This window comes from Halichoerus grypus, chromosome 7, assembly GCF_964656455.1.
Source record: "Halichoerus grypus chromosome 7, mHalGry1.hap1.1, whole genome shotgun sequence".
Lineage (NCBI taxonomy): Eukaryota > Metazoa > Chordata > Mammalia > Carnivora > Phocidae > Halichoerus > Halichoerus grypus.
In genome coordinates, this window is record NC_135718.1 from 73273290 (window position 1) to 73298676 (window position 25387).

General features: G+C 36.5%; 1 protein-coding gene across 1 annotated transcript in view; it reads right to left on the minus strand.

Moving 5' to 3' along the window:
• Nucleotides 1–25387, minus strand: part of HEATR1 (HEAT repeat containing 1) — a 48152-nt gene extending 22765 nt beyond the window's left edge. Inside the window, exons 1-23 of the mRNA XM_036074098.2 lie at nt 25314–25387; nt 24484–24616; nt 23955–24083; nt 23482–23655; nt 22702–22918; nt 20394–20535; nt 19442–19543; nt 18870–19010; nt 17889–18100; nt 17608–17741; nt 16301–16403; nt 15255–15365; nt 14744–14861; nt 13562–13669; nt 11063–11158; nt 10534–10622; nt 9467–9678; nt 8681–8802; nt 7912–8103; nt 5868–6051; nt 5585–5721; nt 4681–4873; nt 309–478 (exon numbers count right to left, since the gene is read on the minus strand). Coding sequence (XP_035929991.1) covers nt 309–478; nt 4681–4873; nt 5585–5721; nt 5868–6051; nt 7912–8103; nt 8681–8802; nt 9467–9678; nt 10534–10622; nt 11063–11158; nt 13562–13669; nt 14744–14861; nt 15255–15365; nt 16301–16403; nt 17608–17741; nt 17889–18100; nt 18870–19010; nt 19442–19543; nt 20394–20535; nt 22702–22918; nt 23482–23623 — 2925 coding nt within the window. The 5' untranslated portion in view covers nt 23624–23655; nt 23955–24083; nt 24484–24616; nt 25314–25387. The remainder of the gene's footprint in view (nt 1–308; nt 479–4680; nt 4874–5584; nt 5722–5867; nt 6052–7911; nt 8104–8680; nt 8803–9466; nt 9679–10533; nt 10623–11062; nt 11159–13561; nt 13670–14743; nt 14862–15254; nt 15366–16300; nt 16404–17607; nt 17742–17888; nt 18101–18869; nt 19011–19441; nt 19544–20393; nt 20536–22701; nt 22919–23481; nt 23656–23954; nt 24084–24483; nt 24617–25313) is intronic.

Genomic DNA, 25387 nt, shown 5'->3' on the forward strand with positions numbered 1-25387 from the left:
TACTGATAATCATTTTTCATTTCCCCTTGAAACCTTAACAGGAGATAGTATCAATACCTCTAAGTTAGCTTACTATCAAAAGCCAAATACTGACCTTTTAACCAAAGAAAGCAAAGCAGAACTGAAACACTGTATTGCTATCTTTTAAAAACAGGAGGAGAAAGTTGTGCAGATATTGACATCAGTTTCTAAATTTAGTGACTTAAGTCGATCAAAATCCCTACAAAGCAAAATGTCAAGAAAGGACGAAACTGTTCACAGGTACACAGAGGCATGTGCACACGATCAATCTTTGCTGATGAGTTTACCTGAGCAACAAAGGTGGCATCTGAGGTGATCTCCTCTGTTTTAGGAACCAAATGATCTATTAGCAGACGGAACTGAGACACCACTCCACCGAGGGCCTGGAGACAAAGAATGGAGGCCCTTCGTACTTCTTTTATGGGGCTTCCCAGATTAATGAATAGAGATATCACCACTAAAACCAAAGGGAAAAAAATTTAGCAATTTAAAAAACTGAAACAGTACAAAACTTAAATAGTACCAAAGGGCATGTCGAAGTTTTCCTCCTCACTGAAATTCTCCCCGAAGACCATTCATTGTCTGTTTACTATTCTAGCAAAATGTTAGATAAATGCTAGTATATCCTTTTGAAAACACACAAATGAGAGCAGGGCACACGATGTACACTCACAGACACACAGGAACGATCACATCTCCATTTATTTTGAAGTGTTTTCCACGTAAGTGTGTGTATCTAAATTAAATCATTCTTTTAAAACTGTACGGTTCTCCATTGTATTTTCTGTATTTTTTAAACCAATATCTTACTGGTGAAAGTTCAGTTGCTCTTTGTCTTTCAGCATTACAACTGCTACGACAAACATCTCTGTAAATACATCCTTGTAAGTATGCAGAGTAAACTATCCATTGTGCATCAGGCTTTGCAAATATTTTGTCTTTAACAGATGTTTGAGTTTCTAATGGAGAAATTAGTCTAATTTTTCTTCTAGTTTTGTATGTTGCTTAGAGAGGCCCTCCCCACACTGAGTTGTTCAAGTGTCTATCTCCATATTTAGAGAGGCCACATGTACTACATGTTCTCTTCTAATGCTAGAGCTAAGTTGTGTGTGTGTGTGTTTTAATGTGTAATCTTTGGTTCACATGAAATTTTTGTCTAAGGAATAAGATTGGAGTCAAACTTTTTATATGTTTCCAAATGGCTAGCCAGATGTCCCATTTAATAATCCACCTAAGAATTCTACAGCTTTATCATTCATACATTCCGTCAGTATCTGAAACAGCTACTTCTGCCAACTACTACTTCTAGAACCAAGTCCAATAATAGTGATGAATTTAACAGGAATGCTTTTGTTTCCCCAACTCTGCAGTGAAAATGCTAGCTTTTGATTTGAGAAGTATTTTTATTACATCACTCTTATTTTGCTGTCACTTAATTAGAAGTAATGATTATTATCTAATGCCTTTTCAGTTCTTTAGAAAATGATATGGACTTTCTCCTTTAACACTGATATGGCCAATTGTATTAAGAGTTTGTTATTTTGAACCAATTTTGTATTGTTGGAATGAACTCTTTTTGGGTAAATGCTTGCTTTTTAAAAATATGCTGGACTCAATTTGCAAATATTTAGAAACTTTGCATTATTATTCAAAGCAACTTGGACTATTGTTTTGTTTTTGTCTGGAAGCACTCTCAATTTTCAATGTTATGCTTGTTTTAGACAAAGCATCTGGAAGCTTTTCTTCATTCTATGCCCTGCTCAGTTCAACAGCACCGAAAAACCTGCTTCAAAAATCTGGTAGAATGCATCCATAAGATCAACTGGATTGGGGTTTCTTGAAAAGATGTCTTTGGGATAAAAAGATACCTAAATTCCTTTTATGGTTATTAGTTATTTAAGCTTTATTCTGTGCTATCTACTGAGACAAGTTGTGGCGACTTTTACTTTGCTAATAATGATCCATTCCATATATTCCACTTCTGGAATGCTAAGAGCTCAACAAATTTTTGAACTTTTCTGAGAAGGTAAACTGAAAACTGGAAATCCTTCCTGGTCTCTGTAATGTTAACTCATAAAATAGCTGTAAAGTTGAATTCACACAAAGGGCAGCTTCAGGCCAAGATACTATTTGCTAAAATTCCCTGTATAACTCAAAAACAAATTCAAAGTACTAAGTACTTTGTTCAAGTAACGAACTGGAACTCAAGGTAAGCAAAAACTACCTTATTTAAACAATCAACTCTTAGGAATATTCTTCCATTTAAAATCTATGTGACTTCATTCTCCCAACTCATTTTATTTAGATTTAAAATAGCATATTTTACATAAAAATTGAAAAAAAAATACTGAGCTTTGGTTTTAAATATATAAATAAATTTACTATATTGATCAGGTATTAAAAAACCATAGGCAGTCTGCATCTTTTTACAAATGAGGTTAAATGTTTATTCATCTAATAAAATTTCCTCTATGTGAGACTGAGCTGGAATAAGTATCTGCACAGAAAGTAGTAAACGGTGGTTAGATTCCCAAGCCACTGATAGACTTAATTCACATAACACCATACTATATTAATATGGCAATACCTTTTTCTTTTGAAAGGCATAACGTTTTTTGTAAACAGATTAAAAGAAGTACCAGCCAACACTTCCTGGACTCCTCACAGACAAGGTATGCATAGAAGCTCACTGCATACTCAGAGAAGAGAGCACGGAGGACAGGTGCAATGGCTAAATGACCTTCCACTTTAGGCCCCCTGGGACTCTAGTGCACAGTCCTTGAGCTTCCCAGTAGAACAAGGTGCATCTCTCCTGTTTTCAGTGCAGTACTGTTACATTTCTAAGCAGCATAAATGCAAAAACACTTTAGGAAGAAGGAAGGTGACAGATGACAAGGCAGCAGGGGGAGGCAGGGAGCCTATCTTGCAGCAAAACTGGGGAACAGTTAAGTTTTTTGGTCCTGGAGACTTACATTCCTCAGGAACCACTGCCTTTGATACCAAAAGATAACAGACATTTCATACTTAATTAGAAAATCAAAATAGGGGCGCCTGGGTGGCTCAGTCGTTAAGCGTCTGCCTTCAGCTCAGGTCATGATCCCAGGGTCCTGGGATCGAGCCCCGCATCAGGCTCCCTGCTCCGCGGGAAGCCTGCTTCTCCCTCTCCCATTCCCCCTGCTTGTGTTCCCTCTCTTGCTGTGTCTCTGTCAAATAAATAAATCTTTAAAAAAAAAAAAAAAAAAAAAAAAAAAAATCAAAATAGTTATGACCTCAAAATATACATACCTTTATGAAAACTCCCAAATTTAACAGAAAATAACCATTTTAATAAATCATGCTATTTCCATACAATGGAATAGTCTACAGACATTTTAAAATAAATTTTTATATAAAGTATTACTATAGAATACTTGTAATACTTATAATAATATTTTTATTAAAGAATTAAAGTTTAAAAAATGTACAGGAGGGTCTTCTCATCCAAAGGGGAAAAAAACCCTGAAAAAGCCTTCTTAAAGTAAGTTACCTAAAAACACAGACTGCAATTTTATAGTAAAGAAATAATTATATTCATGGGATTTTATTTTGTAAGTAAAACTTGAAATCTATGTATGTATGTTAACTTGTATTTAACAAAATTTTGGTTACAATTATGTGCTCTTTCACAGAGCTAATGAAAGATAAACATTGAGAAACTGTTTTGGGAAGAGCGTATGATCATTTACTTTACTTTCACAGAACATTTATAAAAAGCAGTTTTAGAATTAAAAAAAAAAATCTAGAACACCTTCAAATTTCCCAAGGGCCACTCTTATTCCTTTGACATTAAAATATTCCAGTTTATCAATCATATCCATCATCTTTATCAGTTCTCTCATCTTTAATCACCACAGGGTCTAATTCTACCAGATTCTCTGATTTGTCAGTAGCTTGTAAGGTAGTTTTCAATATCATGCTCATCAACTTCATGAAATTCTGCATCTTTTGCAAAATTTGCAAATTTCACTTTATCAAAAAATATAATTTTGGGGTATTTTATTAGTGAGTGCCCAACCTGAAAATGACTTATACCCGATAAAAGAGACAAATCCAAAAAGGCTGAGTGGAGACCCATTTTATAAATAGTCAGATGAATACAGAACTAATATATATTAAATGGCCTGGCTTCTCCATATAACCCTGTACTGCTGAAACACAGAACATCAATAGTTGGATATTAACAACCCATGATTAATCATCTGCCATTTCTACTATTTTGGTGATTAGAAGTAGTTTATATAGGGGCCCCTGGGTGGCTCAGTCAGTTAAGTGTCTCAGGGTCCTGGGATCGAGCCCCACATCTGGCTCCCTGCTCAGCGGGGAGTCTGCTTCTCTCTCTCCCTCTGCCCCTCCCCACCTGCTGGTACACACGCCCTCTCTCTCAAATAAATAAAATCTAAAAAAAAAAGTAATTTATATATACATATATACAATTTATACATACATAATAATTTACACGCATATACATAAATTACACATACACAGAGAGCAGAGAGAGTGCACGCACTATTTAAAAAAAAAATTAAAAAAGACATTCTCCCAACTACAACCTACATAAACTACATGTAGAGAAAGCATTAAAGTTGGCCATGACAGAACATAACAGGCTACTCACGATACCTGGAGAAGATACAGATGCCAGCTGATGTTTATTCTGTGCCTTCTGAGCAGAGAGCATCTCACAACCTACATAAAGAGCTTGAGTCTGCAGTGCTGTTTTTACAGTGCAATTAAGTGGATTTGAAAGGCTAGACCCGTATGTCCATAAAACAGAAAAGAACTTGAATAACTGAAAAATGTCTTCTAGATGCACCTAAATTAAATAAACAAACGACAGTGAAGCTTAATTTTTACTCACATTTAGTTGGTTTCAAAGCCTCTTTTCACTAGTGTACAATTACAGAAAACAAATACTTTGTTGCAAGGATTTGCCTTGTCCCATGACTTAAAATTTTCCATACTTATTTTAACCAATGAGAAGTATGTAAATAAATCCAAAGGACTCGCTATAACTTTGCATTTAAACACACTGAACAACAATAACAACACAAGAAACAAAATAAGCAGAAAACCAAGACGCGTGATGCTGGGGAAGCCTCATTAAGAAAGAATTCCAAGATGGAATAAGTGTCACCAACGGTGCCAAATGCTGCTGAGAGGGGTCAGTGAGACAAGAACAGAGACCTGACCGCTGGACCTGGCACTACGGAGGTCACTGAAATTTCTTAACGGAGTTGCATATGCTAACTCACCCCCATGAACAGCAGTTTCTCCCTGGTAATGGAATTGTGATTAGTAAATACATCATAGGCCTAACACACTAGTAGGCATGCGGCAATGTTAGTCTCTGGACTACTGACTGGTGTCATGATGATACCGCTACTTCATGGGGCCCGTGTATATCACCACATATGCTTCACTGTTTAAAAATCTACTTTCATTTTCATTAAAAACTGCCATAACTAAAATGCTCTGCTCGATCTTCTGAAAGGAAGAGTACGCCTGAAAAAGATGAGCCTAGTACCTTTATGAAAAGTTTCATCAGAACCCTAAAATGAATGGCATCAGCACCACTGAGTATCATCTCAAAGAGTCCAATAAACAAGTGCAGAAAGGCTCTGCTGTCTTCTTTCAGCTGTTCGGGATTCCACCATATATCATCTACATGGACATGAAGAGAAAGAGAAACGATGAACAAACTTATGTGAACACACTGGTGGGAATTTTCACTCAAGAGAAAGAATAGTTGTGGAGACAATAATTCAGTTTTCTAGAGTATCACATTCAAAAGTCACACTTTGTCCTACCTTTAGGAAAAGATTTAGGAGCCTTTAGTGCATGAATAAAATTTTTCAGTGAAAATATGAGTAAAACAGAGTCCTCCACAGCAACACGCCGGGCTGTGTTGAGCTGCTCTATGTAATGTGCCCACAGTTCCACTGGTATCTCTCTGTCCATCATCAGCTCAAAATGCCATTCTGAGGGGATGTCCTGAAATGGTAAAGGAAACAAAGAGCATAAATATGAAGTTCTGAACATGGGTTATACTCAGAGGACCTGCAATGGATAAATGATTGGGTAATATGCAAAATTTTGTCTCTCTGTGCATTTAAGTGAGGAGAGGATTATTAGCTTTAACCAAATTTGTAGAGAGGTTCAACCATCACTATTTACAAAAGAAGGATACAAATAAATTATCCACAGCTTCATTTTATCTATATTTTCTTGAAACATATCTAAAAACAAATGTTATCCATATAAATTGTGTTTATCTAGTGGCACATTTCTACACAGAAAGGAGTTGGAGCTCCAGGAGACCCTTAAAAGGACCTTTCTCATGTCACACACTTCTAGTCTGAAGAGGGTGCACAGTAAAATCTCCAAACTTGGAAATAGTTCTAAACAAGTAGCAAAATGTGAGGGTGTTTGAAATTATACTGTAGATACTAAAAAGCAGCATGAGAAAACATGAAGAAAAATGATAAATGAGACTCTGTACACGAGAGTGCAAAGTAGTAATTTAGAAGGAAAATAACCCAAAGCCAGACTTTTGAGAAAATGTCTCTAGTGAGCAATTTCATTGGCTCAATGTGCTGCTGCAACTGCAAAGAGGCTCAGGACTCCCAGAAAGGGTACTAAATATAAAACAGCATATTATCTGCACATATACAAAACACTCCATTTGTTCACACTTTTAACACCAAGGGCAAACACCATTCAGGTTATCACACTCTGCAAAAGAAAGAAATTAAGAAGGGCTTATCTGGGCTACTTTTTAAAATATGAAGATTCACCCTTTTATATTTTTTTCTAAGATTTTTATTTATTTATTTGAGAGCAACAGAGAAAGAGAGCACATGTGAACAGAAGGGAGGGTGACAGAATCTAAAGCAGACTCCACACTGAGCACAGAACCCAAGGCGGGGCTCTATCCCATGACCTGAGATCGTTACCGGAGACAAAACCAAGAGCTGGATGCTTGACCAACTGAGCCACTCAGGAGCTCCGAAGATTCATGCTTTTAAAGTTTACATAATTTTCGGTAACAATGACTATGGCTAGAACTTATGTAAATGTAAGAAAGATGTAATTCGTTCAGCAAATCCTAAAATGAGGAGCCCTCTGAACGCTGGAGGACAGATAAAAACAAAATACTATTAAAAATATTAAAAGAAATAACCTTATTACCTCAGGATGTGATACTAGGTAAAAATACAAACAACTGAAACATGTTCCTTAGCCAATACTGTCAAAGACAATAGTAAGCTGGTGAGATCCAAATCTGATGTAATATTAAAATAATACAAAAGATCAATTCTTGGGGCACCTGGGTGGCTCAGTTAAACGGCCGACTCTTGGTTTTGGCTCAGGTCATGACCTCAGGATCATGCGACCATACCACACACGGCTCTGTGCTCTGCGGGGAGTCTGCTTGAGATTCTTTCCCTCTCTCTCTACACCTCCCCTCGAGCATACTCTCTCTCAAATAAATAAAATCTTTAAAAAAAAAATCAGTTCTTTTAAACAACAGAATGAAGTAATATTTTGTTCAAGCACTAACAAGCCTAGTGAATTCTTCATCACAAAGGGTAGTTAAGTATAACTCAGATAATTACTCAATAAAGATAATACAGGGGAGAGTCAACTATCAGGTACAAAACATCACAACCCTGAAATTCTATAATTCAATTAAATTTTCTAATTCACTACCTATTGCTACCCAAGGCTGCTTCACATTTCACCCCTAGTATCCAAAGATTTAGCATTTCAGCCCCCAGTTTTCAGTGTTGCTGTGATTAACAAGCCTGGCTGCCACTTTACTCAATGTTCCAGAGACTTTGCACTCCTTACCACTGCAGTAATGACACTTTCAAGCTTCTTTATTTTTTTCTGCAACAAATTGAAGACTCTTATCGCAAATGGAAAGTGAGTTTCTTTTAAAGATGAACAGCAAGAAACAAGCACAGCCATGATCACGTGAAAAGTCACTTTCTGCTTCAGGCTAAAGCACTCCTTTTCCCCAATGCTTATTAAATCCTCCACCTTGAAAAATAAACATACTCCATTACTGGTAGCTCTTAGTTTGAATAAAACAATTTTTTCTACCTCAGACCTACCTATTATGTATTTTACATTTAAAGTGAGATGACAAATATAAAGCCTTTAAAAAGTAGCAAGCACTGATTTCTAAGTAATAATAAAATAATTTCAGAATTACAATGAACGTAATTGCATCTGGCAACTGGATAAATGCTTTAAAATTATACACCTAATACCTTGACAAAGGTTTCTTTACTAACGCAAAAAAGAAAAAAAAATCCTTTTAGATATTATGCTATTTTAACAAAAAATATGACTTTATATTTTAAATGACAGGAAACAGGAAAGCGAAGAAGTACACACTATTCTTACTAGTCCAATGTAAAACCACAAAAAAGTAATATAAAATGTAAAAGATTTTAAACAATCTGCAGAATATACTATGTAACACTATACATGTTTAAAGCATAACAAAGTAGTCAAAAAATGCAAAATTATTTTAAAAAATCTAGTAAAGCAAACACTGAGAATCTAATAAAATTATAACAAGTCCAGGGGTGGTCTTTGACAGCATACGTACCATCTTTAACATTGAAGAAGGATCCCCTAAACTTATGTTGTCAGCCAGTAACGCAATCATCTTTTGATTTGCTACACCAATTAGTTTTCCTGACTCTGTGCTTTTAATCACATTTTCAAGAGCTGTTAAAAACAAAACAAAACAAAACAAAACACAGAGGACCCTTATATCACCAATACTCACCTAAAGAATTCTGTAGAGTAAGAAATTTAGGCAAAAGTTTTACAGTTTTCCTATGAAGGTTTGCTATTTTTCCTTTTATCCAATTCTGAATCTGTGGGTCAGCTTCCTTTTCATTGTAGCTGACTGTCCAAAAACATGGGGAATAGGGTTGCCAATGCCCCTCCCCAACACAGTCGAAAATCTGAATATAACTTTTGACTCCTCAAAAACTTAATTACTAATAGCCTACTATTGACCAGAAGCCTCAACATAACATAATATAAACAGTTTACACATCTTTTATATGCTATATGTGTCATATACTGTATTCTTATAATTATGCAATCTACAGGGGAAAAAAGTACTATTTAAATAACCATAAAGAAGAGAAAAGGTATTGTATTTATCAAAAATTACCTGCACTTAAGTGAATCCGTGTGGTTCAAACCTGTGTTGTTCAAGAGTCAACTATAGGTTTTTGACCTTGGCAAAAATTTTTAAAAATCTTGCTGACACAGATCATAGCAAGCATGATTTCAAATAATGATTAGAGCCAACTTTTAATTGTACTTATCTTCTTTTTAAAGTGTTTTTTTTTCCCTCAAAGGCAACCGAATTTCTTACCTTCTTTCCAGCCTCTTAATATAGGGTGCAGAGAGCAAATTCCTGATTTCGATAAATATATAGCAATTTTCATATCAGCGGATTCCATATCATCATTAACAATAATCATAAATGGCAGCAAATGCACCACCACCTGATTTGACAACTGATCATTTTCACTCAGTATCTCTTCCTTAATTAATATGTCTGCTGCTACCTCAAGTACCTTGTACCTGAGACACAAACACATTTGGTTGAGAGACCCATTAGAAACTTAAATTCAGCAAAAAATTATTACATTGTTCCCACTCAACTGACACTATCCTGATCTCCTCACCAAACATGTTATTCAGAGACACCTAGACAATCAGTCAAAATCCATGCTAATAAGGGAGCTATTTGGGACAGTAATTAAACTGCTAATTCTGTCAAATCTTTTTTTTTTTTTTTTGAGAAATCATTAGGTTAATTTTAACATAAAACATGTATCTCACAATGTATCTCAACTCCACCAGAAATCAGGGATTCACTCATAAGTTAAAGAACTATCTGAACACACAGTATGTGCTAAGAACTAAATATGACAGATACAAAAATCTGTAAGACATGCTCTCCTCCCCCAAAGAGCTTAAGTCATTTTTTTTCCATGCAAAAAGCTTAGAAATGCCAAAAATGAAATAACTAGAGCTCATCAAACACTACAGAAGGTGACCATGTGCCTCTGAGCTTATTTTAATATGTTTACTTTTAATTATAAAGTAATATACTATCCTTGTATAGAATTATATAAAGCAGAAAATTAAAACTACTTCCCATCCTACTTTCCAGATTTCAGTTTTATGTCACCCATTATATACTCTCTCCATTTGATTAAGAAAAATTTCAAACACAGAATAGTATAATGAACCCCCGCAAACCCTAATTCTTTTTATAATGCAAGAGTTACATTATGAACCATTCCACTACCATGACCAAAGGGCCATGTAACTAAATTATAAGATGCAAAAATGTAAAGAAAAAAAATAAATAAAACTGAAACTGATATAGAATTCTGTCAATTCAAAATAGGAGGAGAAATGAATATATACCATTCTCTATTTTTTGAAAGTTCTGCTCTTCGAAAGAGGTTGAGAAGATTTGAAACCGTTACTTCCAAACTAAAGTGTTGTTTGAAAATCTAAAGGGGAAGAAACGTACATAAGTAAATTTTCACTTGCTTCAGATACATATGGTGCTTGTTAAATGAACTTTAAAAAATAATGAATTATAAAGAATTTATCTCCCAACAGTCCTCATATAATTTCAAAGCTTTATGAGAGTAATTTCTCCAAAGTGGCATTTATGAGACAATTTTCCATGATCCCAAGGTATTTACTATTGATAAAAATTCACCAAGTGCTTCTCCCTTTTGAAAAACTTCCATATACATAAAGCTGTGCAGTCTAATTTTTCCCATGAGCTTTCCTTAACCAGGCTTAAGTCTATGCTCTCAAGAGAACAAATTTCCAATGAAGGAATAATTTCCAAATATGTTCCTGCCTAGAGCAGAGAATCACCTGGGAAGGGCAAGAAAATATTTACAAATTGTATATTTCAACAAACAACAAATTCACTCACCTTAAAAGCGTTTATAGCTGACAAAACAACTTCTATGCTATCATCACCTAATCGGGTCAAAACAGCTTCTTTTATGAAAGACTCATCGACACTCTCCTAAGCAAGAGAAAAAAAATACATAAATTTGGTTGTTGCCAAAACCTCCTAACAGTTTACACTAGAAAGAAAGCTTAGTTTTATGAAAAGCACTCCAGATTATCAGTCAAGAAATACAGGCTCTGGCCTGGACACAAATTCAAACACTCCAAGCATACTTGCACTGAACTAGATAACCTCTAAAAGGCCTTTTTAGATGAGTAATTATTTGGTACAAATTTTTCCCAGTTTCTATTCAAAATACCATAGAATATGTATAATCCAAACATAATTTTTGCATTAAGAAGTTTGACTTGTTAAATAAGAGCCCGGATATTGAGAGTGCATAGACTAAAGAACCAGAACGTCTAGGTTTAAATCCTAGCTCCACCACTTACCAGCTGTGTGACCTGCAACAAGTTACTTAACCTTTCCAGGTCTCACTATTCTCGTCCATAAAATAGAACTAATAATAGTACCTATCTCAAAGGACTGCCACAAAATGAAGTAATACATGTCAGTGCTTAGAACAAGACCTTACACATTGTAAATACTGTTAAAAGTTAGCCATCATTATCAAGATTTTTACAAGGACGTCGGCTGAGAAGCCAGTTGCCAGTCTGTCAAAAAGAGATCCTATTTTTCTTAATCAATAAAAGAAAATAAAGCATACAATCATTCAAAGTAATGGAAAAGTAAGACTACAAGCCAACCTAAATATATCCCTACCTGTAGATGGTGAAATAAATATAACTAAATAATGCTACAAAAAAGTAACAGGGCACTCTGTTGGGAGATAAAACCAAAATCCCTAGAATTCACAAAACTGAAGTCCAAGTCTGCTGTATCAAATGTCACCAAAATTTTCTCTAGAGTTGACAAGTAGCCAAATATCCCAATCTGAAATTCTAGAATAGAATCTATGTTCTGTCCCTGATGGGGAAGGGAAAGTGAAAGCAAAGCATGCAGAGAACGACAGTAACTGTAATTACAATACTTAAACCTAAAGGGTGCCCTTTATTGAAAAACTAACCAGATCCAGAAAAGGACAGGGGAGGAAGGGATTAAGAGTAAAAGAAGGCTGAAAACCTTCAGGAGTATTAGGAGCTTCCAGGAATCCCTTTTTCATTCTAGACACTGGAATCTTCCCATCACAACAAAGACCAGTATTCAATAGTTCAATTATCAAAAAAAATCAGTAACACATACTTATCAGCAGTTTGTGAAACACAACTTATGCCAGATCAGAAATGAATCAAATCAAGCAATAGATTATAAATCTGAGTACTACATCAACCATTTTTAAAGAAACATTCTCACAGATCCTAATGCTGTTTTTATTATTTACAGATCATTTTAAAAATTAAGTGACTCAAAAATACAAAAATATTAAAAATACAAAACAAAAATTTTTAAGTCCAATATTTAAAAACCCTACAAAACCAATAAAACTCAAATTGAAATGAATTTACTATGGTAATTATGATTAGATGAAATTAAATTCTACTTGTGATGTGAATCTGGTTCTACCAACCATGACACAAGTTCGAGTTCAGCATGTTTATATTAATACGTGCCACGGGGCAACAACTCTAGAACCACTTTTCTTTATTCCAGAAACTTTCTAAATATGCAAACAGTAGTACATATACAAGAGAATTTCAGATTATCACACAAATGAACACTCCCATTTCAATTATAGTAACTACAGTAAAATATCTATACCAATTAGTTCTTCAAACCCATGATTTGATGGCTACGTTAAAAAAAAAAAAAAAGAGTCCATTTAAAAGCGGGAAAAATTTTTAGAACATAGTATCAGCAGTAACCAAACAGCAAAAAATCGTGAGGGTACTGTTTGAATGGCTTAAGTCTGAAAAATACTGCTTCATTTCAATCATTACAAAGTGTTTATAAAATACCATTTTGGTATAAAGACATTATTTACAAATTAAGTCAGCCTTTGTACTTACTACTTGCAGCCACCACAATGTGAAACACAAATACAACTGCAGGTACTGAGATCATGGAACGGTGTTCCAAAAGCTCTCATTCCCATGTCCCCAAATACACTCATGTTGACCTTGAGACTATCAAAGTCAAATCTCAAAACGAAAACATTCTCAGATAATTTGCGAACCTCTGTAAAGGATCTAGAAATTCTAGTCTGAAAACACTTTAATATAATCTGCAACGTGGAAACATGTGAAGACAGTTGTTATTAGAGCACACAAAGGTTAAAGTGCTGGCTGCTGGCATGTACGGTCCTAAATCTTCATCCAGTGCACTCTCACCTGCTTTATTCATCTTATGTCTGTAATTACACAGTATCAATTATAGTTGGTAACTTCAATTTCTTATTCCAGAATCACACTGTTCACAACAAGGATAAAAATACCACAAATGAAGCTATTTGACACAAACCTCTGATGTTTTCATGATATTTTTCAGATGATTAATGGCTAGAAGTCTCACAGGAGCAAGTGGATGATTCAGACTGAGCATCAGGGAGGTATCAGAATCTGCTAAAAACTATAGGATTCATCACAATCACCAAATGATTTCACCATTAAATCTGAGCAGCATCTGATCAAGAATAAGAACTAGAGAAAACCATCCCAAAATACCCAACATATTTGATAACAATCATCTAATTTCAGAAACCAATAAGTAAAGTAAAATCTTTGTCTCTAGAACATGGTATGAGTTACAACAGATGAACAAAATGTGTATTGTTAATGTTGTGATTTTGAGTACCCTCGTGGCTATGAGTAGGTTTATTAAGCGAAGCAATTCTGTGAAGTAACTTTGCATTCTTTATGTAGATTTGACTTCAGACTGAGAAGTACCTAAAATAAATCATTGTATTAGCACCTAAATAAAAATATAAATTTAAAAAATTGGTCACTGAAGACAAAAAGCAATTTGTCTAAATGCTACAACAATGACAGTCAAATTTATGACAACTTACTTCACTTAGTAATCAGACTAAGAAAGAAATCTGTCTTTCATTCTAAGATTTGGAAATGAAACGCCATTAAAGATGAAAGTCTAATTATGGAAGAGAAAAACCAAAACAATCACATTTCTCTTCATAATATTTATTTTCAAGGTTATTTGTAAGAACTGCTTAAGTGTCTCACTTCTAGTAGAAAGATTTAGGGTGAATCACCAGGAAATTTCTAAGTTCTAACATGCTCATGAAATTAAAATCCACCTACTTCTTTCTAATCAATGACTTAAATAGCCACATGCAGCTAGTGGGTACTGCACTGGAAAGTGCAGATATGGGAGAAAAATAAGGACACGCTGGAAACTAAGTGAAACCATCTTTTAGTGATTGCTTATGACCATTTGTTAACATTTCCAAACAATACTCTTCCTGAAATATATATCCCATTCAGTTAAACTACTGTGCCTTTTTCTAATGATTCAACCCCTGCCTCACAGCCTTATGTCAGGGAACTAGGTAAACTGTATCAAATCTCACCTGTCCATTAAACTTTCCATAGAAAGGCGTGAAGTAGCAAATTTCCTTCCAGACCTCTTCAAAGAACCACACAAATATACCCGTAATTGTAGTAATTTCTCTGAAGAAAAACTTACCTGATACTTTCCTCCACTTGTAGAAAGAGAGATAAACTGATGAAAAAGTTCTTGTTTTTTTAGATCTGTAATTTCTTTTAAGCGTTCCTCTAGTACAACATCTAATGTTCTGGGATATCTGGGAAGAAATTCGTGAGTTAATTATTCTTAGTGAAGTTACTGACCACACGCATCATACACATATTAAAGAAAAACATAAAAAATTACTAAGACTTACAATTTTAATAAATGGTATACATAAAACCAAAGTTAATCAAGTTTGTTACTATGACTACTGCAACAATGTCTCTCTATAAAAAAAAATTATACTCTCTACAGTCTCCACACAGCCACTATTCCCTATATGAAAGTCCTATTTCAAATATACCTAAATCCCCCACCTGTCTTCCTCAAGGGGGGGGGGGGAAGGACAGCTTCTTTACAATTCAGTCACTTTATTATGACGTGACCTGTGAATCTTTTTATAAATCAAGAGGCACACATTAGAGAAGGGCAAAAACACACAACTTACTTGCTTTCTAGAAGTCTGATAAGTGGAAGAAACTGTTCGTTAAGCAAAGATACTTTATCAGGATCGATTTCTTCCTGTGAACTATATGAAGTATACTCTTCAAAAAGAAGGCTGCAAAACAAAACAAGTATCACCAGGCATGAGAGCTACTATTTACTGAGTACCCATTATGTTCTAGATGCTTTAGAAATATTATCTGCCACACTTCCACAAGGTAGAAGTCATTCTTACTTTACATATATAAAAACTGGGGCTAAGAATTCTTGTAATTTGCCTGAGATCAAAGGAAAACCACCAGAGCCAACACTTAGCGAGCCCTACTGTGCCGTAAGAGGTAGAGCAGGTTTTCAACCCCCAGTTTGATCCCGGGGCCCGCACTCTCCACAGTACCTCCCGCGTATACTCTCATTTAATTCACAAGCCAACTCTGTGAGCAAGGGGCATGAATGACACACACCAGCAGACAGGCCAATGTCACCCAACAGCAAAACCAGATCCAGGCAGTCTGACCTTCAGAATTTACTACTCTACTCTCCTGGAAATGAGAGAGGCAGGATTCAAGCCCATGTCTGACTGCAATGCCTACATTCTTTGCACTTGTATCAAGTTGCCCTTTAAGTAAACAAAGAAAATGGGAAACTGAACTATCTTTACAGAAAAGGAAGAAATAACCTTTATTTCACACCAACCCTCAGTATTACGTTTCTAATTGGTATTTACTAAATGCCAACTTTGAGGTATCGTTTCAGGCATTTTGATCACTTATTAATAGGAAACTCTAAACAGCCACTAGTTAGTTACATGTAGCTATTACCCAAATTTAGCTTAACTATTAACTTTCCATGATCATACATAAGCACTAAAGAGAAATTACTGTTTCCTTCTATTGCCACAATTATTGCACTAAGTACTTATAATTAGTGAAATGATACCGACAAATCAAGAAGTACATCATACAGACATACTGGAAAACTGCTAGCCAATTCTAAAAAGTATACAAAACCACAAAAATATAAACCAAAAGCATGTCAGAAATAATACCTTACCTAGCCAACAAACGGTCTAAGTTGTCCTTCAGTGATATATTTGTAAGTATGGCTTCTAAATGTCTCCTGTAGATTTGGCCATCTATCCCTTCAGTTTCTTCTCCTTTAGGATACAACATAAATTAAAATTGCGGAAAGTTTTTTGCACTTACATTATTAAATTTATTTACAGCAGAAAACCCTTCTATAGGAGTAACTTTAAACCATATCCATCCATAACCAGCTTTTTACCTGTTTATAAAAATGTATTTTACCTATTTAACCATTTATATATTTTTACAACATTTTTGTATACATTACCCTCACTTATGCTTTACCTGAAATTCTCTTTATTTTTAACAAGTTTTTCATGCCTATCTTATTAAAACAGAAGTCCAAAAAATAGTCATTCCAGGTCATATTAGAAGTGGCTGAAGTTGGGACCCAAGCCTAGGTCTTAATAAACTAGCTCTGAAAACAGGCTCAACCATCATCTCAATATGCCTTCCTGAACCAAGAGCTGTCATCTTCTATTCCAGATTGACGATACATGTATTATGAATCAGATGCTGGCCCTGCCTTCAAAGACTGGGACCACATTACTCATCACCATCAAATTAGGAAAAATACACTTTTATACATGCTAGTCATGTTTCTGAAACACATATGTAAACCAAGATCTGGTTAAGCAAACCTAATTTTCAATAGACTGACATAATTTAGAGATGTCTTCCTTAGTATATCCTTCTCAGCCTAAGTGGCAATAGGACCAAGCATTTCTTCTTGTCTTTCTGTATTTATTGAAGGATAAAAAGCATATAATGGGAATAATCACTTTTCATTACCTTTTTTATGGCTTTTTAAAAATTTAGATTTTTATGTATGAGATTTTCTTGGTCTATGGTCAACGACTCAAAGGAGAAAACCTTTTTTGGCAACTGAATATTTATTATAAACGAGTCACTGAAGTTCATTAAATATCTAAATGAGAAGGGAAAGTTTTACTTGGCAACATATATTAATCATTTTAAAATAATTCCATAAACTTTTTCACATAGGGATTGTTTAGGAACACACGTTAAAAAAACAAAACAAAAAAAACAAAAAAACCCAGAATTCTGAGTATATCATTCATTGAACAAGGATCTCCCTTCAACCAACCTACTCCCCACCCCAAATGTTTTTCACGTAAGAATAAGTTACATAAAAACAATTATATAGCAGAAACTTTAAATATCTTAAAGATATTAACAAGAGTGGGATTCCTATTTTAAGAGAATCAGATCTTAGACACTAAGTTTCTCAACATAAAATGTAAAACCACATACCTGTAACATGATTAACAATGGAGACAACCAGATGGGGAAGCATGTAACGCAGAAGAGGACTGATGTCATATATTTCAGAAATCCCATGAAGTATTGTAATAAGATCAGGAACATTACACAAGTGAGGAAATGGCCTTTGAAGAAATAAGTACATGTTAACTTTAAAAATCACATAATATATGGCAATTAAAAAAAGTATAAAATTTATCTTTGAAAAGAATTATTCAAAATAACTTCATTCTCCTTTAATTACTATCATTTCTCAATTCAATTGTACATACTTTTTCCCAAGGCTCTCTGGCTTCTGTCTCTGCATGAGCACTATCAAGCAACCTAATCCATCCTTGATCAAAGAGGGAATTTTGGTCAGCGTTTTGATGATCTGTGAAGCCAACGAATTAACGACGGTATCTTCCATTGTCACTTTCACAGATATCTGACATATTATCATATACGTTGCAGCTCTGTAATCTGGTAAAGATGATTTCAATCCCTAAATATTTTTTAAGATATAAGGAAAAATGATAAACTATACCACTGAATTCCACTTAAAATGTCACTTTACCTTTCAAATTGAAAATGCCATAAATTAGAGATTAATACTACCTCACACACACTGAGAGTCAATCACTCCTCAGAAATTGACCTTTTCCTGAGCACACAGAGATAAGTCTCCTGGATCACAGGAGGGATCTCAGAAGGTCTCTAAACTCAAATATCCACTATTTATGCTAACAGTGGCCAACAGGCTCTTCTTCTAAAGGCAAACACCCACCAGTGTAAAGGAGACTTCAGAAACAAAACAGTGTCTGATTAAAGATAATAACTTTGGGACACTGGAAGTGAAAGCAGTAAATCCATGAGGAATCTGGAAGGGTGACAGGCAACAAGGTACTTGGGAAGAAGAAACATTGACAAGCGCAAGTCACTGTAAAAAGAATAAAAGAGCCTATGCCTTGAGATTTTCTAATCCCTTCCTTTTCTGGTGAGTCAACATGACTGCTAAGAAAACAGATCTGGAAGACAGCGGCAGGGCCAAATAGCCAACATTAATTCTTAAGGAACCCTAATTAAGATCCCACTTCAGTTAAGTTTTTAAGACAAAAGAAGTCATATTTTTTTTTACCAGAAAATTAAATCTTACGGACCATCTGAAATAGGTCTTCAATTTTTAAAATATTTATGTCTAAGTGAAATTTTTTAAAAGCCAGGAAATTCTTTCAAGTATAAAATAAACTACTTAACATATGAGCAGGACCAACCTTGTGGATGTATGGAAACAGCTTGGCAACTATATTATCCAATTTGTCCTCAGCAGTCACTAGAGTAGACACCATGGTAGAAGCATAAAATGTTAAGAGCACCCTCAACTGAGCTGAACTCCCAGGATACTCAGCAAAAACCTAGAACAAAAAACACAAAGCACATATAAAAGTGAAAGCCCAATTAGATAAAAGTATAAGAATATTTATAGCTCTCCTCAACTACTTCAGGCTGACATTTTCATTTTTACCATATACAACATTAAATACACAAACGCAACGGTTCAATTAAGTATGACAAGAATGAACAATCCTGACATTTTTCGATCATCTCTTTATTTAAACAGTCACTAAAAACAGAATTTGGCAAGAAACAGAATAATTCATCTTTGTAGGAAAACACCTTTAGTGATGAAAGACTGATCAAACTGCTCATGCTCCGGAATAGTAGGTCACTTAAAAGGAACTTCTTGAAAGGACAGTAATTAGGAAATGCCTTAGCAGGCTTTCTTCATTCCAAGCAAGCAATCTTTTAATGGAATTATACAGTCAAGAAACACGGTATTACTCACCTTCACAGATTTTGTCACCAGACTACAAATGAAATCCATGAATCCGAGATCTTTGTAGCAGTGGGTAATCAAAGTTCCCCTAGCTAAGGGCACTCCATGTTGCTGTTATAGACAGAAAGAACCAACTATCATTATGGACATCCATCAACGATTATTATTTTTTAAAGCACCTTCCACAGTAACAGCTTCGTACTGGTGCAGTTCATAAATACAAAATACAGTCTCTCCATACAGCTGTGGTAGATATGAGATTAACATATAAAATTGTGCAAAGTTTAGAAACCCAAGAGGTCAGCAGCAAGGGTGCAGGCACTCAGTGAATACTGCCTACTTACCATGTTTTGCATTTTGATTATATATTTACCTAAATCTGGATTGTCCAGATTCTTAATAACTCTAACAGATTGGGTTTTTCAGCCAATGCGATAGGCTGTCTCTGCTTTACAGTAACACTAGTAATAGAAATAGACTAGGAACACAGAAAATTTATACTGCTGTTCTCACCGCTTAACATCATGCATGGCATGTACTGGGTGCTCAATAAATACTGAATAAATCAAAGAAAAGAGAATCTGAAATGAACTTCAATAGGTGAGTGGGGTTTGCATACCTGAAACAAGTGTGTCTAGAGAGCATCAGTGTCTGTGTGTAGAGTAGGGAAAAAAAAAAATGGTCCTGATGTTATTAGCAGAGGGAGTAATTTGATAAGCTTTATCATGCTTGGCTTTCTCTTCTTAAACACCCTTTAAAATGCTTTACACTCAAACTCTTAAACTGTACTTCCTTTCTTTTTACTAATTCTGACGACTGACCTCACTATCATCATGCATAAAGTTAATTCTTTCCATGGTCCTACAGTCTGTTAGTCTACTTTTGTCCCCATTTGTCCTCCTCCTAACCTGAACTGCCATGCTCAATATTCAGTAAAATACGTATCATTCAACAATCATACCTTAACTGGTGACAACCAAAACCATTTGTGCTTTGGATTATTAATTTTTAGGAGCTGTATAACCCGTACAAATATTCTTGTCTCATGGTATGGTAGAACACAAGCAATGAGGCTATCTTGATTATAAAGATGGATATGGAACCTGGGGGGAGAAAAGCAAACAATTCAAACTGACACAAAACCTACGAGCACATATTTCCTTACATGTCCAAATTGTATGTCAATGAGCTAAAACTACTCAGAGTAAATATCAGAGAAAACAAGCACAAAATTATAAATAAGATAAAGAGCATTAAATGTAAGTCTCTACCTTGCAAGATTTGGTCAACTCTTATGCAGTAGTATTTTTTAGTATTTTTCAATATCAAAATTTACACGCCATTCACTTTCAGTTTTTTTTTTTAAACCTATTATTAAATTAATAAAACTGTACGATCACTGCAGTCAAACCAACAGAAAAGCCACCGGTCAACTAGGCAGCAAAGCTCGGCTCCTCTTCATGCTCTAAAGTTCACCTTCCACAGCTTCCTCAGCTTCCCTAATTATCAGAATTCTAAAACCAGAAGACTAATGAAAAAGAAAGTCACATTACTTTCTCTGAATTAAAAAACTGTTAAATTACAACCATTTATAATTTGTCCCTGAACTTCACAAAACTTTGTGTTGGCTCCTCTACCATAATAAGAGGTTCATTAATTACATCAGATACATTAAATCCTTTCTAGCTTTGAAGACCCAGCTCAAATATCTCCTTTTTCAGAATGCTTTTCCTAATTCTCCCAGTGAAGTGATCCCTCATGTCTGTCTAAACTCTAAACTTACTAGCCAAGATGCTACTTTCTCCATGAAGCTTCCCTCTACCTCAGGCAGGACAGCACGCCTCAAACTTTGCATACACCTTTATTTTAAAACAATAACCAAGGGCGGCCTACTCATCTTGTATTGAATTTAAAATTACATGAATACAAAAAGTACTCCTTACACTAATCAACTATGGGGGGGGGGGCTAAAAGCTAGAAAAAAAAAAAAGGGAAATATTGGGTGCCTGGGTGGCTCAGTTGGTTAAGCGACTGCCTTCGGCTCAGGTCATGATCCTGGAGTCCCTGGATTGAGTCCCGCATCGGGCTCCCTGCTCGGCAGGGAGCCTGCTTCTCCTTCTGACCCTCCCCCCTCTCATGTGCTCTCTCTCTCTCTCATTCTCTCTGTCTCAAATAAATAAATTAAAAAAAAAAAAAATCTTTAAAAAAAAAAAAGAAGGGAAATATTACGGAATTTTTTTTTTTGTCTGATGACTCTAATGTTCTGATAATCAGGAGACCCAAGTTAAACTTATGTTTTCTCAATGACTCACTTTTTTCCAGAAGGGAATCACTTTATCCCCATGTCTCTAATTAATGACACGCAGGTCCTTCTACTTTTGAAACATATTAACACATGGCAAAATAAACAAAAGTGTGTAAGCTGTGATGTGATGGCAATTAAGTGAGAATATAAACTGAGTATACCTACTAAGGCAATTCCCAAAGAGGATAAAAGATCAAACCTCGGAAACCATCTTGTACCTCAGCTTACTAGTTGTGTGACTCAGGTAACTTAACTATGCCTCAATTTTGTATACTGTAAAATGGGGAGAATACAACTATCTTCCCATAGGAATGCTGTAAGCACTGAGTGCATGCAAAGTGCTTACCACAGAAGCTGGCACAAAAATGTTCAATACACATTAGCTATTATTGTTTTTCTTAAGTTACAGTATCTTAGAGGATACTATTTGCCTCTTCCCAAAACATTGGTTTTGTTATTTCGGCAAGAAAGAAGTTTAAGAATACCCTTTGCTCCAAATATGCAGTAACAATTTGTAACAGCAAAGTAACATGAGCTCCTTAGAACTAATGAAGTTGGCCTATTTTTTTTAAAAGAGAGAGAGCACAAGCAGGCAGAGTGGCAGGCAGAGGGAGAGAGAGAAGCAGGCTCCCCGTGGAACAGAGAGCCTGATGTGGGGCTCAATCCCAGGACCCTGGGATCATGACCCGAGCTGAAGGCAGACACTCAACCGACTGAGCCATCCAGGCGCCCCTGAAGTTGGCCTATAAACTCAAGATCTCTAGGAGTTCTAGTTCTCACTATCAACAAAAGTGAGTTTAACAGGGGGACATGCTTATCTCACCCGAAAGACATGGTGTTAATCTCTTAATATACCTAATTTCTCAGCTTTAAATTGGTTTAAGTGTTCTCATTACTTTTTTTTTTTTTTTTTTAAAGACCAAATCTATTAGCCCATAATTATTTCTGTAATTTTATTTGCTACCTGTGAATCAACCACTCCAGACACTTCTGTGCTGGCTTCAGTAGGAAGTAAGGAGACAAGTGAATAAGGAATAATGAAATGTTTTCATCCAGCTGCTTGTTCACTGCTTTGGTCTGAACGCTGCGCTCCAATGTTTTTGCTAGCTGGCTGAACAACGGTGCTTCAAACTGCTCAAAGGAAGGGTCGATCCCCAGCAGCTCTTCCAGGCCAGTGCATCCTAGGAAAAGGCCAGCTGATTTAACAATTCTTTGCAAGCAAACTCATCTCACCCCTCTTTTATAGTTTTACTTACCCCCCAAATCTCTGTATTCTTTTAGCAGGTATAATCGTAATACAGTCCCAAATACAGATTTCCAGTTTTCAATATAAAAAATAAGTCCTATCTCCCTCACTGGAACATAAAGTTCTGCTAGGCAGATGCCATTCCTTTAAAAACAAACAAACACCCTTTCAGTAACTAGGCCAGTCCTCCTAGGGATTAGGAGGACTCCTGCATCGCAGTCACTGCCTCCAGCCTTTTTTGAGCTGTTCTTCGCTCTACCATTCATTGACCTCCCTAACCTCCCTAACCGTGTTTCTTCATCTGTGAAATTCAGATACCGCTACCTACATACGTTTCAAGCACCTAGCACATGATTATTTGTTATTCTCTATCCCTGAACAACATAAGTCAACAAGTTAGAAACTGCTAAGAAAGAGGGAGGGTCAGAAGAGAAAACGATACAGCAACATCCACAAAACAAATGCCTCAGAGCTTTTCTTAGTTAACGGATAGCTCACCAATGGCAAAGGCCGTGTCCCTGTCGATGGTGGCCGCTTCCTTGGGGTCAAACAACAAAGAAGCAACTTCATCTCTCGATAACAAACTGCGGTCACTCTGAGGGAGGGCGAGTCGTTGGAGTTGCTGGGCTAAGGACGTCATCTCTCACGCCGGCGGATTCCTAAAAACACAGGCTAGGAAAACAAAACCACTGTGAAGTCTCCAGGAAACTACCAAGTGACTTAACTACAAGCCCCTAATGCCTCACATGTAAGTAACTTTCCTCGCACTCAGCGCTGTCCCGGACACACAACCGGCTGCCCCGTGACTCACGGACTCCAGGGTGCCGACACCACAGCAACAGCGTTAACTAATTAAAGCTCCTGGGGCCGCGCACCACGCTTTCTTCAGCCCTGACTCCGCGACACTCGGAAACCCGCGGACACCTCACCCTCCCTTCTTATATCGTCTACTCCCTACAGCTCCTGCTCACCGGGAACTTGACTTCGGAAGGCGCGTACAGAGTAACAAGTCTTCACAGCAGTTCCCACATGCTACCCCAGCCGCCGGCTCTCGCCCGGAAATTCATAGCACGCTTCAAGAGAGCTTCCGGTTTCAGGCACTACGGCAAGAGAAGAGGTACAAGTTTGTCAGAAACGCGATAAGATGACTCCACCTCCCTGCGTCGAAGTCCCACCCCTTCGCCGTGCCAGACTTCCGGCTCAGGCTCTGGCTCTGGGTTCCGTTGGGCTCCCCCGCTGGAGGCTACCCGTCGGCACAGAGCGGTTTGTGCCTGAAGGGTTCAGTCTCAGGGCGAGCCTTTTGTGAGCATTAAGGATCTGTAACTGGAACCATTTATTAGACGTACATTTATCCAAGCTTTTACTATGTAGCAGCAGATTCGCCAGGGGTTAAAAAAAATGTGAGCTGTGAAATCACGTTGGCTGGGCTCAAACCCCGGCGCCAGCGCCCCTGCGCTGTGTGAGCTTCACCGAATTATTTCATCTCTCTGAGTTTGTTACCTTCTTTATAAAGTGGGGAAAGGTGGAGGATTTCATGAGATGAGCTGCTGATCGCGCAGTGTGAGCTGCTCTGTAAATCCTGGGTACCACTGCCCTGGAGCTTGGGGACCTTCTTGTCACCACTTTCGCATTCCTGGAGAGCACATACTGAATATTTTCTTCTTTTAAAGTTAACCCTGTTGAGATACAACTTACAAACCGAATTAACCAGCTCAGTTCAACAGTTCTACGAGTTTTAACAAATGAAGACGTAACTTATCTCCCCAGTCAAGCCACAGAGTTTCCATCACCCCTAAAAGTTCCCTCTTGCCCCTGTGCTGTGATACCCACTCCCACTCCAGGCCCCAGGCAACAGCTGGGTCTTGGCATCATTAAAGATTAATGTTGCTGAAGAGTGTTCCATATGGATATACCACCGTCTGTTTCCAAAGCAGTGTGATATGTGCTATAATTGGGAGCTTCTCTCCAAGAAGCTATACAGGGTGCAGGAGTGAATGGATATCCTATACCTTTTCTGGATGCATTCATTTCTCTCAAGAGATGGAACTTTTCAGTACCAGGGTGTTAGTCTTTCAATATCCCTCTTCCCTGAAGATTGTTGGAAACAGTTACAAATTTGAAGGCTCTCTGCTTCTATAGTCAATGCATATTCTCCACTTTTTATTAACACAGTCTTTTGTTCTTGTTTTACTTTAACAGCATTCAGAACAAACCAAAAATCTCTTCAGTTATTCCTACAGATAGTTATTAATCTCCTTTTTCATGTGGTGTTAATTGCCTTAAGAGAATAACAGGATTTTTTAAGTTCTGGTGGTATCTACTTTACCTACACAAACGGATCTCTTAAAGTGCCGGAGTCCAGCTCCAGCCGGGGTGGGTCTCTTGTAGAAAAGGACTGCGTTGG